Below are 17,865 nucleotides of genomic sequence, written 5' to 3'. Positions count from 1 at the left end.
CACACGATACAATGTGGGTGAACCTTGAAGACCTTGAACTGAGTAAAACTGACCAAAAACAAAAGGACAAAGACTGTGTGATTCTCTGAGTGGGGGTCCCAGGATAGGCAACGTCACAGATGCAAAGTTCAGATGCTGGTTCTAGGGACTGGGAGAAGGGACAGGGAGCCGGTAGATAATGAGGGGGTGGAAGCATTCTGAAGAAGGGCGGCGGGGTGAGAATGCATTCCGTACCTCTCACCTGGACACTTATGTATATTTTAATATGATAGAAAGTAACTTAAAGCAAAAGAGGGGAAGATAGGCATGGGCCTAGCACTGGGGGATTGGAGGCGGGAGGATCATAGTTCAAGGTCATCTTCAAGTACATGGTAAGCCTGAAGCCAGCCTGGGCTATGTGCTCAAGAAAGAAAAAGTACTGGTGCATTTTGAATAACTAATTATGTACACTTTTTTGTTTTATAACAATATTAGTTATAAACTATAACCGTCACGTATGTCATGAGTACTTGTATATAAATTTAATTTTGAGACAGTTTTCTGTAACCCAGACTAGCCTCAAACTCCCTATGTAGCTGATGCTGACCTTGAATTTATGATCCTCCTGTGTCCATCGCATGTACCATATCATCCGTACTAGGTTTAGTTGATCCAGGGCTCAACCCTGGGGTTGATCCAGGGCTCTGTGCGTGCTAAGTAAGGATCCTACAAACAAAGCTAATCACCAGCCGGTGTACACAGAGACCACTTAACCCCGCCCCACTTCTTACCTTTAGTCTCCTTAGATCACGATAGTTATTCTCAATTAGAAGTGCTACTGGATGTAGATATTTAGAGAATTTGAAATTCCAGGGTACTAAATTGTGCACAGTAGCTCTGTGGATAAGGCACATGCTCATCTAGCTTGGATGATGACCTCATTACACTGGATTTTCCTGTACTGGCCCTGCACCCTCCATGGTCAGGCTGAGGACTTGATGTATGGTCACCTTTGAGTGGCTTGGGGACCCCATCACTGAGTTGATCCAGGAACTGGGTTGGACTTTGAGTGAATTAAAGATATATTATCTGGGGTTGGGTATTTAGCTCAGTGGTAGAGCGCTTGCCTAGGAAGCGCAAGGCCCTGGGTTCGGTCCCCAGCCCCGAAAAAAAGAACCAAAAAAAAAAGATATATTATCACATGAACATATGTTGTCATGGGTGATTTATGGATCTTAAATTTATTTTTAAAAATTGTCCTTTTCTTGTTATCCCAGTTTTTTTGTTTTTTGTTTTTTGTTTTTTTTCGGAGCTGGGGACCGAACCCAGGGCCTTGCGCTTCCTAGGCAAGCGCTCTACCACTGAGCTAAATCCCCAACCCCGTTATCCCAGTTTTTAAAATTTATTTAGTTTTTCTTGTCTTATAATATATCCTGACTGAAGTAGATCCTCCCTCCTCTCCTTTCAGTCTCTTCTCCTACCTCCCCTGTCCCCTAGATCCATTCCTCCTTCTGATTCCCTTCAGAAAAGAGCAGGCTGCCCAGGGACATCAACCAAACACAGCATAACAAGATACAATAAGACAAGGCTCAAACCTCAGATCAAGGCTGGATGAAGCAACCCAGTAGGAACGAAAGGGCCCAGAAGCAGGCAAAAGAGTCAGAGATAGCCCCGAGGTCCTCTCTTTGTATATGTCATGGCTGTGCAGCTTGGTGTGCTTGTGGAACTCCTAGCAGGGCGAATGGGGCCGTCTTTAAATGTTATCTTATTGCTTTATTTGTATGGGTTTTGCCTGCCTGTGTATCTGTGCACCAAGTCAAAGCATACCCCTGGAGGCCAGGGGAGGGTCTTGGATCTTCTGGGATTAGAGTTTACGAGCTGCCATACAGATGGTGCCAGGTCAGACACTGGTCCTCTGGAAGAGCCATTTCTCCAGCCCCCCACAAGTTTATTTTATAACCACCTCTTTAGCCTGGTCTAAAGAGCAGGTGTATCTATATTTATTTCTTCCTAGTTTTAGGCACTAATAGGCTGTGTAGCTTGCCAGGAAGTTCATCTTGTCACGTGCAGCCCTAATTCAAGTCGGCGTCTCGTAAACTTATTGATGAGGAGCTGGACTGAAGAAAGAGACGCTAGAAAGAACGTTATGCAGCCTCTGAGGCCACAGAGGCTGGCCAGCCTCTAAGACAGGCTGCTCCGTTTTGACAGATTGCCTTTCCCTCTAAGCCTTTAGTGCTATGCTGTAAAGCACTGATGTATCTTGTTGTCCCTTCTAACTTTTCCTCTTTGTTCACAGTACGAGATGAGAACAGAAGCACGGCGCAAAAATCTTCTCATTTTGATTTTGCATTACTTAACACAAGAAGGGTACGTTATCACGAGCGTTTATGACGATGCCCTTTCTGACCTTTCAAAAGCAGGGACTTTTAGAGAAGTTTCTCCCCACCTGTTTCCTATATTATTACTAACAATAATATCGCTTTATTATTATTATTATTATTATTATTATTTTATTATTATTATTATTGATGAGTCCCAGGCAAGCACTCTACAACCAAGCTCCAGTATAGTCCCTTCCTATTAACATTTCTTGTTAATATAGTTTATTTATTATAACTGGTGAGCCCTTCCTAATAAGTGATGTTCTCCACAACAACAACAAAAAAAGTAATCAATACAGCAGCCACGCCCTTATTTGGCTAAAAGCAAGGAAAGGCAGTCCAATGACAGTTTCTTAATTAACTTACTCATTTGACTTTACACACTTTCTTTTTTTTTTAAGATTTATTTATTTTATGTATATGGGGGTACACTGTTGCTGTCTTCAGACACACCAGAAGAGGGCATCAGATCTCATTACAGATGGTTGTGAGCCACCATGTGGTTGCTGGGATTTGAACTCAGGACCTCTGGAAGAACAGTCAATGCTCTTAACTGCTGAGCCATCTCTCCAGCCTTTAAAGCACTTTCAAAGTAGTTTTGGACAATGGGAGCATCACCGGATGTCAGTAGAAATTGGTAGCTTCTAGTCAGAAGTGTTGTGGTTGACAGTGTTGGGTGTATTTCACACATGGTTAAGTTACATGTCTACGATCTCACTGCCTCAGAGGATCATGAATCCTGAGAAACTTGAGCTGTATTGAAACCTTATCTCTAAAGCAACCAACCTGAAAACAAATCATAAAACCCAAACCAACAACAACCAAAGAGACCCAACCTGTTCAACAGCATTAAATATCCCAAACCAGAAACCAAAACCAAGAAACCAAAACCCAAAGCAAAGCAGAAAATCCTATGTAATGTTCCTTGCTGTGGAAAAGTCTCCACACAATTTGCTCTGTGATGTGCTGCCTGACAGCGGCTTGCTCTTTGTACTGCGTCCCCTTGGACTTGCGAGTCCTGTCCGATTTTCTTCTTTAGCCCAGCCCCGTTCTTCTCTCATGTAACACTGGCAGCTATATGGATGCGGCTAATGCCCTGGAGGAGGAGACGAAACTGGGACTACGGCGCTTTGAAGTCTGTGACAACGTTGACCTGGAAACTATTTTGATGGAATATGAGAGCTACTATTTCGTAAAGTTCCAGAAGTACCCCAAGGTGGTCAAGAAGGCATCAGACCAAGGTACACAGGTTTATGCTAAAAATGATGCTCTAGCCCTTTGTTGAGAATGGTGTTTCCAGCTGCCACATCTGTAATCCCAATATTAGGGAGGTGTGGGGAGATGGTCTGAAGATGTAAAGTTGGGGACCAGGTTGGCCTGTCCCTCCCCCAGCATGTGTTCCTAGACACATGGTTGGATGGTCCCTTTCTATGCCTGCAAGAGTAGACCAGAGGATCTGGAGCCTAGCTCAGATCCAGAACTGACCGTTCACACACGGTTGCCTGGATTTTTTGACTTCCTCCTGTCTTGTTGGTCTTTGTTTGAGGAGCATGCGTTAGGGCAGTGAAGGCAGAGCCCCAGTGCTCTTCAGAAGGGCAGCATTGGCTTCTGGAGTGATGAAGAGGGCTATTGGAAGACTATAAATGACAAAAGACCTTTTCTCGTTAGGAAGCCCTATTATCTATCTTGAAAACAACATGGAGATGAGCATTGGTGAAGCTAACAGCTCATGTATAGATAATGAAATGCTTTTGAAAGCCATCAATCCAGATGGGGATCAATAGAATGCAAAGACCAGCGCAGGTCAGCAGTCATGGAGGCTGGCTAGAGGGAAGAGCTAAAGCCAAGGTCTTAGGTTTCGTAGTAACATTGACTTCGAAGTCTGTAAGTAGGGGAAGTAATTATAAACCCAGGGAGATCATTGTCCTGTTTTCGAGGCACTTGTTAAGCCGCAGAGTTTAACATTTCATGTAGGGACCAGGAAACTGAGAGGAACATCAATTAAAAAACAACCAGAGCCAAACCCAGAGGTGGAGGAGACCTGCAGTTTTAGTTTTAGTTTTTCTTTACTCTGAGCTCTTTACTCAGTGAAGGGCTCAGAACTCGGCTCACTTGGCGGGTCTTTGAGCTGGCACTGGCTCCTGACACAGAGAGATAAGCGCTATTCCCAACAGGGACTGAATTCTAGACGTCCCATCCTCATCTAGCTTGGCACCCATTTTCTCCTGTGATTTGGATTCAGTGTTTTCGTTCTAAAGGTCAGTTGGCAGAATTTGACTCAGTAAATTTTCCTGTCAGCCTCATGGGTTTCTGGAGTGCTCTGTGACTCAGAGAAACAGTGGCAAATTTATGAAAACTTATCAGAATGTCAAGCCATAAAGCCAGTATGTGTGTGGGTATTGTCCCTAGTGTGGAGTCTGCTACACATTTCCTGAGGCCTGGGTGTCTTTGTCTATGTGACCCAAACTGCCTGAGAAGCTAGAACTTGCTTCTCCTTTCTGGTCCTTTCACTTTTCATTTGACGAGGTAGTGGTCTGTGGTCTAAAGTACACAGTGTAAGAAAACTGGAAGAAAATGTTCACGGATGTTTGCTTACTCTCTTAAAACTAAACTCTTGGGCTGGGTTAAGTGGTTAAGAGCGCTGACTGCTCTTCTAGATGTCCTGAGTTCAAATCCCAACAATCACATAGTAGCTCACGACCATCTGTAATGAGATCAGGTGTCCTCTTCTGGTGTGTCTGAAGACAGCTACAGTGTACTTATATATAATAAATAAATACATCTTAAAAAAAATCATGGCTTAAAAAAAAACTAAACACTTCCCCTTCTCCCAATGTTTGTTTTTCCACAGTAGAAAATAATATATCTTCAAGAAGTGGAGGGAAGAACAAAAGGTAAAGTGATTCATTTCATCAACTTAGTTCATTCTTTCCCTTTTATTTTTTTGAGACAAGGTTTCTGTGCAGTCCCCTGGATTTCCTGGAACTCATTGTGTAGACCAGGCTGACCTTGAACTCACAGAGATCCACCTGCCTTTGCTTGCCGGGTGCTAGGATTAGATGAGTACTTATATGCCAGGCCTGATTGTTTCAACTCTTAAAATCTATGGGAGGGGTTGCTCAGTGGTAGAGTGCTTGCCTAGCAAGCTCAAGGCCCTGGGTTCGGTCCACAGCTTTGAAAAAAAAAAAAAAAGAGTCTATGGGATCTCTTTCATGAGTGCAACTCCAGGACTCTCTGCCCCCAATATCAGGCTGTGGCCATGTGACCTTGAAGGCCCCCACCCCCTTGTCCCACTGGTTTGACTGAAGCCAGCATTTTTAGATTCTCCAGGTCACTGAAATTATGTTCAATGATATCCTGCCTTTCTTGTCTATGTGGCTTGGAACATCTGGATCTTCAAGGTTGAATGGCTGACACTCAGTTCCCACCGCCTATTTTTATAAGCATGGAGCAAGCCTCTGGCATATGCCCCAGTGTTGGCTGCCTTAGGGCAGCAGGGGCTATAGGTTTTTGCTAGGGTAAAAAAGCCAAGCTCAGGGACAGGTGAAAGTATGATTCTGGAAGGAACCATACAACACAACCAGAGCAGTGGAAAAAAAAAAAAAACAAACAAACTTGGAATGTGCCAGAAAAAGAAAACTTAGCTTGACATAATAAGCAATTATTAGGTCCTGAGAGGTGTGTACCATGTGTATTCTCCCCCTCCCCAGCCATGCTTTAGTTTTGTGAATTCAGTTCCTGTATCCAGTCAGAGAAGAAAGGACCCAGAGACCTCAAAGGGCCTCACGGCATCACCTGTAACTTTCTTGGGAACAGTGACTCCACCGCTCTTCTGCCCGAGGGCAGCGCTGCCTGGCACTGTCCTTTGGAACAGGTGCTATTGCTTTAATGGTTCCCATAAAGCTGTTCAGCCTCTGGTGAGGGCCTTGTAGGAGGCCGCCTCAGGAATGTCCTCGGGATCTGGTGGTTTCTGTTGTTCACTAACACCTGCTATGTACTGGGGTACTTTACCTGGTACATACTTGGTGAGTGAACGCAGGACAGCAACATGTAAAAGGAAAGGGAGGTATGTGTAGCCACTTGGGGTTTCCACAGTTCCTTTGAGTTGATGTCTATATAGGGCAAGCACAAAGGTTTAGCCCCAAGTGGTTTGTCAGAAAGGAGAACCAGAAAAGCAATGGGTAGTGTTTTGGGACATTGTGGGCTTCTGAACAAAAATATTTTTATTTTTATTTATGTGTGTGAGTACACCACATCTGTGCAGAACCCAGAGTCCAGAAGAGGGCATTAGGTCTCCTGGAATTAGAGTTATAGGTAGTTGTGATGTCCCCAACATGGGTGCTTGAATTGAACTCAGGTTCTAAGATCAACAAGTGTTCTCAGTGCCTGAGCCCCCTCTCTCTAGCCGGGCACAGTTTTCTTCTGAGATAGTTGCTTGGTAACAGAGTGTGTCCTCTGGTTGTGTACCAATCATCCACATTTCCTAATACTGTTCCTCATACCTGAGACTGCTCGCAGTTACAGATTGGCTGATGACCCAAGGGGGGGGAAGGTATCTAATGAGACAGATGACAGATCGGGGTCCAAAGGCTTGAAAAATTGTAGGACGGGCCTAAGATAATGGCATTTGATGGACTAAGGCTCAGGCTCTAACAAGTAGCCTTCATGAAGTGAAATCAGAAGCCGAGAAGTCAGGTTGACAAGAAGGACACTGCCCGAGGCAACACAGCCTGTGAGAAGTGTGATTTCACGTGTGCTCTCAGACCTCATCAACAGACAGCACGGCGGCAGCAGCTAGGGCGCTTGGCCAGAATGCAGACCAGTGTGCTCGTCCCATTCACCTCCTAAGGTTATGTCTGCTGCTTTCCTCGCCACTGTGTTCGTATGATCTATAACTTCATTTAAACCACCCTAATTAGAGAGTGTTTATGTATAAATTGCTTGGTATTCATTTCATAATTATTTCATTCTTGCGCCAGCAGAAGACCTGAAGCATACTTTGTTTGTTTTTTTTAATCTCATATTAGAGATGAGAAACGATGCCCTAGCTACGGCCCATGCCCACTTCCCATGAGTTCACCACCAGTGCGTGGGCACTGGTGATGTTATGGGCATGGGCTATTTTCATGGTCAGGTAGTTATGTTAGGGATGAACAACTTTTCTTTTCCCTAATGAACTGGAACCAAGGCAGAAGCTGTCTGAGATCATTTAGAGCATGAGAGTCATTGTTCTTGTGAACCTCCTGCAGATTCCTTGCAAAGAGCTGAGAGAAGAGAGGAATTAAGACTACAAACTCGAATTTGCCTCCTAAGAAGGTCCTGCCTGTCTCTGACATTGGCTTCCATTGCAAAATGCAAGCATCCCTATACTGTTCGTGAGTGTGTGTGTGTGTGTGTGTGTGTGTGTGTGTGTATGTGTGTGAGTGTGTGTGTGAGAATGTACTGAACAAATTAGTCCTGCCCTTGTAGTGAGTGTAACACAAACTCAAATGTGTGTGTTATGATGTCCTGCACAGCCCAGCAGGCTCCCTTTACCCCTTCCTTACTGGAAACGCCATCTTTTGCAGAGGTGCTACTCTTCTTCTGACTTCAGTCCCACCAGTTTGGTTTTCCAGAAATGAACTATACTGACGAGAAATCATTTTGCAAAGACAAACAACATGTGTCAGTAGAGATGGGTTAAGTTTTGCTGTCCTTCCGTAAGCTCCCCCCCCCAATGTAGTTTATCATTTATTTATATGTTTTTGTGTGTATCTACGTGTGGTTGGTTACCTGTCCAGGCCTGAAGAAGGTGTAAGATCCCTTGGAGCCAGAGTTACAGGCAGCTCTGAGCTGCCTGGTATAGGTCCTCTGAAGAGCAGCAAGTGCTCTTGACCACTGAGCCACCTCTCCAGCCCGTAAGCCCACTTTGATATTTACTGTGTAGAACATGCTAAGAGATGTTTTACCTGAAGGAAGTATGTTCAGTGTACTCAACCGGACAGACCCCTGAGTCTTCTGATGTTTCATAACTTGAATGGGAGGACTGTTTCCTCCTTCCACCCAGACATCTTTTCCAGTCTGATGATGCTCATAAGGTCAGTGAGAGATAGTAACAGTGGGAGTAAGCTCCTCATGCTGTGATGACCCCCCAACCATAAAATTATTTTGCTATTTCATAACTGTAACATAGCTACTGTTACGAATCTAATGTAAATATCTGACGTGCAGGGACAACTGACATGCGACCCCAGGGGAAGTGTCATTTGACACCCAAGGGAGTCTCGACCCACAGGTTGAGAACCACTGTTCAAAGCAATACTTGTTGTTGGGTTTTTTGTTTGTTTTTGTCTTCTAGATTTAAACAATTTTATTCACGTGGGTGGGTTTTTGAAAACTAGACAACTTGCCAAAGTGTGGATGCTTTGTGGCATGGACAAGGGCGAGGCGGGTCCTGGGAGGAAGTGAGTGCTCCTGTTCAGTGAGGAGGGGTCCAGCCCGAGGGAGTCGAGCCAGGCAAACTGAGGCAGATGGTGCAGGTGGGAGAGTCTCCTTGTGGCTTTCAGGAACTTGCTTTAATATGCTCTCCTAGTTCTTTACTTACCGTGAGTTAAATGCTTAGAATACTTTCCTGGAGGTTTTTGTTCCCTTCCTTAGGTTGACGAATGACAATTGTCAAAATCTCCCCAAGATATATCACCAGAAGTCACGACCCAAAACTTCAACAGTGAAGACGGGAGACACCAAATCTGTCAAGGAACACCCCAAACAGGTCAAGATGACTGCTTGATGTCGGTAATCCACACTTGGCTGATGGGTGGCCTCAAGAAAAATATCTCATGCCTGTGTGCGTGCGTGCGTGCGTGCGTGTGTGTGTGTGTGTGTGTGTGTGTGTGTGCGTGCGTGCGTGCGTGCATGTGTGTGTATGTGCGCGTGCGTGCGAGTGTGTATGTGTGCATGCATGCGTGCGTGTGTGCGTGCGCACGCGTGTGTGTGTATGTGTGTGTATGTGTGCGTGTGTGTGTGTGTGTGCGTGTGTGTGTGTGTGTGTGTGTGTGTGTGGTTCCCTGTTTAAAAATTGCTGTACGATTTACCTAAATTGTAGAGGTCCCTGAGTGCTGGTGATACTTAGTGTGCAGGAGCTGAAGATGGGCTGACGCCTGGACCTGTCAGTACCTTTTCTAGTTTCGGCGGAGAGAGGGCACTAGAAGGGGGTGGGCTGGCTGGAAGGATTTGGCCTCTCCTTCTGGGCTTCTGTAAAACACACAGTGTTAGTCTTTCCTCATAGCTCAACACTAGGGAAGGCAGCAAGAGAAGTAGGCCCATCCAGAATCTTCTTATCTAGGACAAAACATTCCAGGTTTTTACATGAAAGGACCAGTGGAAATGGAGAAAAGGAACAGGAAATTAGTGCTGAAGACTAAGTGGGACAAAGAGAAATAACCACGGAATTCTCTTGGTTTGAAGAGGGTCTTTGACTGTCCCCAAGGAAGAAGGGAGGTCAATGGGACAGCTGAGTTCATAGGAGGTTGGGTGACTCTGCTGAATCCCCAGACTCACCAGCCTTGGCCAGAGGAGAAAAGACAAGCCAGTGGGTGGGGATGGGCTGAGTACAGGGATTCCCATGGGCGGGCAGCTTTAGAAGCCATAGCCTGGAGTCTTCTCAGCCTCTGGGAATAGCACCTTCCTCATGGACACAGAGACATCAATGAAATCAATGTGAAATCAGTGAGCCACTGACTCATGGTCCTGTAAATCTGAGCAAACTTGGCCATAATACAGAAGGGGTATCCAGCATCCATTGGCTTTTGTGTGGAGGATGGGCAGTCAGAGCCAGGGTCTTAGCATTTCCACAGCTAGCCACTCACAATCCTCCTCCTTCTCCAGGAGAGTGTCACTAATGCTCAAGCAGAGAGCTCTGACTTTGGCCTAAACATATCAAAAATCCACAAAGACAGCCCAGAGGAAAAGGCCCACCCACGAAGGGTAAGTGGAGCTCGGGTCCTAGGGTGAAAAGGGGAGTTTATTTGTCTCTAGAAAAAGGAAAATAAAGTGCACGATTTTTACCAAATATGAAAGTAAAGACAGAAATGTTAAAGGTCGGCTGGGAGGTAAGATGAGAGGAACATCCCACGAGGATCAGATTCTGGTCACCCTCTCCTTTCTGGAAGGATGATCTAGAATGATCCTTCTCTAGAGATCGCAGTCTCCTCGTTTTCCAATGGAAGTGTTCAGAAGAGAGGGGGTCCTATGTCCCTTTCAGCTTCGAAATTCTGTGATCAGCTGGGGTGTAATCGGGTGCAGAGTGTTTGTCCGCCGTTCACAAAACTCTGTACTCGCTCTCTGGCATCAGAAATGGTTAAGAAAACGTGGAGAATCCCACGATCACCACGATGAACATTGGTGTGCTGCATTGTTTACTGAGCTGTGGTCCTATGCTTCTTTGTTTGTGGCCTGCCAAGGGGAGTTAGTTGTTTGATGTCCCTCTGCTCGGAAGCATGGCTCCCGACTGAAGGGTAACCGTGAAAGGTTAGGTGGTTTAGGGCTGATCCTGTGCTTAACAGATATTTCTGCTCTCCCATTCCTCCCCCTCCTCCTCCCCCTCCTCCTCCCCCTCCTCCCCCTCCTCCCCTCCCCCTCCCCCCTCCTCCCCCTCCTCCTCCCCCTCTTCCTCCCTCCTCTTCCTCCCCCTCCTCCCCTTCCTCCCCCTCCTCCCCTCCTCCCTCCTCCATCTTGGTTTTTTGTTTGCTCGATCACTTGCCTGTTTTGAGGCACAGTCTTAGTAGCTGATATGGAGCTCACTGCATAGACCAGGTTGGCTTCGAACTCACCACCTGCCTCTGCCTCCTGGGTGCTGGGATTAAAGATTTGCAGCTATTTCTGCCTTTTTTTTTTTTTTTTTTTTTTTTTTTGGTTCTTTTTTTCGGAGCTGGGGACCGAACCCAGGGTATTTCTGCCTTTTTTAACTGACGAAATTCAAGTCAGGCTTTGTCAATCATAGTTCCTTCAGGAGAAGAGGCCCAGATAGAACGGGTGTAACAAAAGGCAGGGCTAGCGGATCCTTTGACAAGGAGGAACACATACTCCTGCTGAGGGACCCTCCAGCTGCTCTTCCTTATCTCCTCTCCTTCGATGAAGCTGTTGAACCATGGGCTGCTGGGTCCGCTCCGGCCTGCTCTGTAGACAAACTGATAGCTGTGATGTGTGCTAGAAGGGCTGCCAGACTGACGGACCTGCACAACACAGGCGGCTTCATGGGCTCCCTCTCAGGCCTCTGAGAACTGACTGAAGCAGGAGACAGTGCATTCGCCTCTCCCTGGAAGATGGTCCCTTGTTAGTCCTCACTGCCTTGTCACAGTCTTAGTCCCCTGTGGTGTGCATAGCAATTTTGTGGCTTTAGTCTCTCGTGAATGGCTCACACTCATATAAACAGGTGCCTCTGATTGGGTCACAAGGAAGTGACTATTTAACCCAGCACTTAACCTTTGAAAGAATCTGGCTATAAATTCTGTTTCTAGCAGAAATGGCTTCAGGGTAAAATGTATATAAATCTCCCCTCCCCTATACACAACTGTTCATGGGCTTAGTGACAGAGCCGAGGGGTTTTCCCCTAAGAGGGTCTTTCTATCATCATGTCAGGGACTCTAGCTTTGGCAAAAATGTCAAAAGTGTGTTGTTCTTTGGAGCACAGGCTTGGGGGTCAGGCTGCCCAAGTGCACAGTGGATCAGGCAGGTTCTTACCATCCAAGCCTGATGTGTTGCTGTTTGTTTAATCTGTAAAATGGAGACCATCACATCACCCGATGTGAGAAGGAGAGGGGAGTGAGTGTCCCATCTCTGCCTGCCACGGAGTAAGCACTCAGTAAGTACTGGTGATCGCTAAGGAATTGGCCTACTCTGTTAATCTCCTTCCCTAAGGGCACAGTCCCAGGAGCCTGGAAGAGCATCTTAGATAAGCTTTGTACGGTGACCAGTGCTAGACAGAGGCAACTTAAGGGAGGAAGGAGTTGGTGCCCAGCTTCAGGAGTGTCCACGGCAGGCAAGCATGGCGGCATGGCTCCTGTCTGTGATAGTGAGAGCTTGCAGCCAGCCAGGGTGTAGAAAGCCAGGGTGTAGAGTCAGAGACAAGAGTAACCTCACAGGGTACTGTTAGTGGCTGGTGTGTGCCAGGCAGACACCATGTCCGGAAGGTTCTACAGCCTCTGGACAGGCTGCCGTCAGGGCCTCTTAAGACCACATTCAAACACAGGACCCTATGGAGGATATTCCAGAAGCAAACAGAATAGCAAATATCTGGTTTGAGTCCCGGCTTCAGGCTTTTTGTTAGTCGGGTGGCCCTGGGCAAATTGTTTAAAGCCTCTGGCTTCCCTCCAGGGAAACAAAATTAAAATGCCACTCACCACTAGCAGGAGTGATCAGAACCTTGCATACTGTTCTGTCCTGGCTTTCTCTGAATGATGCGTGCTAATGCAGTGAGCACAGAGGGCTTCTCTCTACCTGTGCCCCAGTGGGTTCTTCCAGCCTGTATAGTGTTTTAAAAGGATGTGGTCAGACAGGGCAGGTAGCCATGTAAGACAGCAGATTAGTCAGCAATGCAAAACGCCCTCGGATTTTATTAATATAACTACAGTCTGAAAAGTTTAGTTTTCATTTTTACTGAGTCCTGACTTTAGCACATCATCTTATTCAGCAATAGTTCATCTCTCTGTCTCTCTCTGTCTCTCTCTCTGTCTCTCTCTCTCAGAATTATTTCTTTTTTGTGTATGTGAGTACACTGTAGGTGTCTTTAGAGGCACCAGAAGGGGGAAGAGAGCATCAGAACATATTACCTACAGGTGATGGTGAGCCACCATGTGTCTGCTGGGATTTGAACTCAGGACCTCTGGAAGAGCAGCCAGTGCTCTTAACCACTGAGCCATCTCTCCAGCCCCCAGTTTTCTCTTAAGCCTTGAAGTTTGCTGCTGTGCAAGGATAGGTACATGGAGCTACTAAAGTTGCCAAGGTTTCTCTGCTCTCTCTCCTGTGTTCATGGTTTAAATAACCATTGCTCCCTTTCAGGGCCAAATCATTGACTTCCGAGGACTGCTCACAGACGCTATCAAAGGAGCCACTAGTGAATATGCCTTGAACACCTTTGAATGTAACCCAGACCCTTCAGTAAGTGACCAGGATACATGCCTCCCCTTTCAAACTGCCCAAATCTAGTGGAACTTGCAGAAGTATCGTCTTGAGTCCAGAGAACGTTGAGATCTAGTCAAAGGTCATAGCAACCAGGCACCACTTATATCGCCAAGATCCTGTTTTTCTTCCTAAATTATGAAGCAGTTTTGTAATGCTAGCCTATCTGCTCCTCTCACCAGGAGCGATTGCTGAAACCTCTGAGTGCATTTATTGGCATGAACAGTGAGATGCGAGAACTGGCAGCGGTGGTGAGCCGGGTAAGATCTGCTATTCGATTCACAAATTTATGGAGGCAGACCAGGGCTCCTGGAGCATTGTGGGCTGCTTCTTTTATTAATAACAATAAATATGATCATTTATTTATAAAGTGCCCCCACTTGCAGAGGCACTCATATTGTTTAGAGGCACAATAATGCATGATAAATAAATTATAGAATCATAAAATTACAATAGAAAAAGCCCACCATCCTACTATAGGGGCCAAGAAAACAGACAGTGAAAAAGATGCAGAAAGGAAAGGACAGGTGAAAGGCTTCCTAGCAGGCCCCAGGGCCAAGGAAAAAGGGTTCCAAGAAAAGCAAGGGGCGCAGGTGCATTTTATTTAAAGAGTCACAGTCAGGAAATACAGGGGTCTGGGAGCGCGATGACCTCAGCCTTGGAAATTTCCATGACTATAACAAGATTTGTAAGAAAGATTTTCAGCACCTGGCTATAACTACTGGAACCCTGGAACCTAAGGCAGTGAAAATTAATGGACAGTGACATAGCCTTGAAGTCAGGTGACCTGTTTGATTTCTAGAGCCTTCTCTTTCTAGCCATATGATTTTAGGCAAGCTTCTTGGGGTCAAAGTAGATGATTGATTACAGAAGACTTTTCTAATTTCTACTGATCTCAATCTAATTGGAGACTGAAACTGAGGTAGGCTTAAGGAGCCACTTTAAAATTATCCAGAAAGTTCAGCTGGGAATAGCGAGGGTGGCTCTGATCTCTCTCCAGACCATGCACTGCACAACCACAGCAGGCATGCAGAGGACCTGCCAACAGAGGGGAGTGACACAGGCCCAGGCCTTACCCCAGAGGCAGGCTGCATTGATGAGCAGTGCATCTGGAGAGCGTGAGGAAAAGGACATAGGAAAAAGTGGAAGAGAAGAGAGAGCTGGAAGGCACTTGGAATGAAGGTGGGGTGGAGAGAGGGTCAGGGTTGTAGAGAGCAGTGTCCAGGATGGAGAATTGGGTAGAGAGATGAGAATGTCAGAATAGCATCCCTCTGTGGGATAGGTGATCTGTATGTTGACAGGTCATTTGTTCAGTGAGGTGGATGGAGACGAGAGGGCAACTATGAGGTTTTCACTAGTGGAGGATAGAGATTAAGCTGGGTCAGGATGAGCAAGGTAGCAGAGGTTAGCACTTTCCATGCCCACATAGATCTGTCATCTTCTTTCTGGTTTTGTTTTGTTTTGTTTTGTTTTTGCAAGAGGGTAACATGAAGGGAGTACCAAGTAGGGTCTGCACACTGCAGAGGAAGCCTACATTCAGCTCCTCCTCAATGGCGAGATCATTAGCTCATGAGACACACCTGTTGACTTGTGACAGCTAACTTTGGACATACGGAAGGAAGAACTTGAGGCTGGGAAATTAAACACCACCTTGTTAAACTCAGTGTTGACTCTAAATCGTGCTTCCCAAGGTTTGGAGTCAGGCGTGACATAAAACCCCCACCACACAGTGAGTTCCAGGCCAGGGGGTATAGAGTGAGACCCTGTCTCAAAACACAAAACTTGGAAGGCTGGGTCCTGTCCCCACCGCCCTGCCCAACAATGGATGGCATTCCTCATGCATAATCTGATCATTTCTAATAAAAACTCATTGAAGTGGAGCTCCATGGAGGACCTGGAGGGAGGAGAGACAGACATAGGACCACGATATCTTAGGTCATTTTTAAAATATACTTTTATATTTTTGAAGCATGTGCACTTATTAGTAATTAAAAAAAACCCAAGTAGATAAACACTTTCCAGACCTGTTCTTTAGTCAGAATGGCATAGGCAAGGGCCTTTGAGAAAAGTACTACTCTAGACATTGTTTGCCTGAAATAGCTCCAATGGAGAAAGGCCCCTGAGTGACTGTTCAGAGGCATCTTGTGAAATTGAAACTGGGAAACTGTAAATTAGTTATCAGTAAAAGCTACTTAATTGATTACCCTGGGGTGGCTGCTACTGGGCTCTCCTGAAAAGAGGAAACCGTTTGCACTTGGTTGTTGGCCTCCTTGAATGCCTCAGAAAGCAATCACTCCAGCTGGAAGGAGGGGACACTCACCAGGGAAAACAGAGATTGGTTTCAGGGGAGCGTAGGAGCAGTAGTCTTTACACAACAAATTAAGAAAGTGTTTGCCAGATCAAAAAGCTAGACAGACACCCAGCATAGGTGAGGCTCTGTTTTCCACTATAAACTAGTGTAATTTGAGGGTATTTGTTGGCTGTGGTCATAAATCAGCAGGAGTTGCTACTGACTGATGACAGGCATAGCTCATGGTTAGATCCCGCCCCCCCAACAACTCCCCTAAAAGAGCCTTATTATACTATCAATAACTTCTTCAGGGAAAGTCATTGAATACTTTCATGCCATCTCTTCAGTGAACTAACCCCAAATTATAACGTATGATTGATTAGGTCTACAGTATAATATCCACGAAGCACTCTTTTATCGCCAGCGCTTTATATACCATTAAGTGTTCTGCACTGCATTGATTATCGTAGAAGCGGAGGAGAACATTAGTTTTAACAGAATAATCCCATGCACACTGCAGGACATTTATCTCCACAATCCCAACATAAAGTGGAATGACATTATCGGACTGGACGCAGCCAAGCAGTTAGTCAAAGAAGCCGTTGTATACCCAATAAGGGTAAGTATGAACACACGTTTCTAATCACTGTCAACTGGATAAGCGGTGTCCAGACAAGAAAGCGTGGGGACTCATCTGTCTACAGGTTAGCTCTGACTGGGCTGCACTGGGTCAGGCTGGAGCAGCCCAGTCTCTTCCGCAGCCTTCAAATCACGCTCCACCTGCAGCCCTCGCAGAGAGCCCGGTTAGGTGCCCAGCACCCACATCAGGTGGCTCATAACTGCCCATAGCTCTGATTCTAGGGGCCCCGATGCCTTCTTCTGGTCTCCTTAGGCACCTTCATGTACTTCTGCATACTACCACACTTAAAATAAAAATAAATCCTTCTTAAAAACACATTCTATATTGATTTAAACCAAGTGCCTGCACAAAGACTAGTGTGGATATGTATTTTTCAAATATTAAGCATTGGCCCATTAGTTTGCCTTCCTAACAGTGCACTAGGTGTAGTAGACACACCTCCCAGGAGAGAAGCCTCTTGCTTCTCCACATATCCTTAACCCCCATCCCTGTCAGGGGCTTTGCTTTAGCCTCTCTTGAAGACTCGACTCTCCTGTCCAGAGCCGTGGACATCAGGGTAAGGTCGCTGTTGTCATTACTTCTGACTGTTTTCTCCACATCTCACAGAACAGTTGGGCAAGCAGAAAAGGAGGTGCTCTTCAAGAGGGGAGAGGAGATGGTCAGAGTATCGCGTAGTGTTTGCTAACTAACATACTGCCCAGTCACTCCGGGCCTTAAGACTACAATCATTAAAACAGAAATCCAGTGAGTGGGCAGCCTGGGCACGATCCAGCTAGATCCAAATAATATACACATGATATTATCTGCCTGGCTCTATCCCACACGCAGGGCATGAGCAGCCAAAGTGGCTGGGAAGATTGGGTGAGAAGTTGGAATACATGTGCAGCCAAGTAGTCCATATGGCCTCGTCCTGTGACAAGCAAGTCCGGTCTTGCTCACGTGGCTCCTAGGAAGAGGGAAGAACTATCTTGTCCTACTGTGTGAGCTTTCTCATAGCTCCTCTCCCATTTACTCTCCCTACTCTTCAAGCCACTTTTTATGTTTCCCAGCATTCTATTGGGCTGGAAAAGGTCAGAGGGCCAGGCCCAGGTGGAAGTGGTGGAGAAACAACCTGCCTTCTTCTTATAGTTGGAAGCAGATATACAGAATTTGGGGCTAGCAACTGTGACTTGCTAAGGTCAGGATTCCGTACTCATAAAAAACAGGCAGCCTCTAACTCTATACTGCATATTACTACTACTGCTGACTACGTGAAGCTCTTGATTTGGGGGTACTTTAATTCTAAGGGAACAAAACCTATTAAATCATATTGTCTCCCCCCCCCTCTTTTTCTGAAAAAAAAAAAAAAAACCAAAAGGATAGAACATTTCATTGGCACTCTGGATATGGCTTTCTTCTTTTATATTATTCTGGGGAAC

General features: G+C 45.9%; 1 protein-coding gene across 4 annotated transcripts in view; it reads left to right on the top strand.

The window, feature by feature from the left end:
• Positions 1 to 17,865, top strand: part of Katnal2 (katanin catalytic subunit A1 like 2) — a 75,949-nt gene that overhangs the window by 30,748 nt on the left and 27,336 nt on the right. The window contains 8 exon segments of one of the 4 annotated variants that reach the window (NM_001432433.1): positions 2,276 to 2,346; positions 3,435 to 3,601; positions 5,215 to 5,254; positions 8,997 to 9,111; positions 10,227 to 10,325; positions 13,398 to 13,496; positions 13,700 to 13,777; positions 16,328 to 16,426. In NM_001432433.1, the coding sequence (NP_001419362.1) occupies positions 2,276 to 2,346; positions 3,435 to 3,601; positions 5,215 to 5,254; positions 8,997 to 9,111; positions 10,227 to 10,325; positions 13,398 to 13,496; positions 13,700 to 13,777; positions 16,328 to 16,426 (768 nt within the window). 4 annotated transcript variants of the gene reach the window in all.

The sequence above is a fragment of the Rattus norvegicus genome, chromosome 18 (genome assembly GCF_021556685.1).
Source record: "Rattus norvegicus strain SHRSP/BbbUtx chromosome 18, alternate assembly SHRSP_T2T, whole genome shotgun sequence".
NCBI lineage: Eukaryota > Metazoa > Chordata > Mammalia > Rodentia > Muridae > Rattus > Rattus norvegicus.
This window is presented reverse-complemented; position numbering and strand designations above follow the sequence as displayed.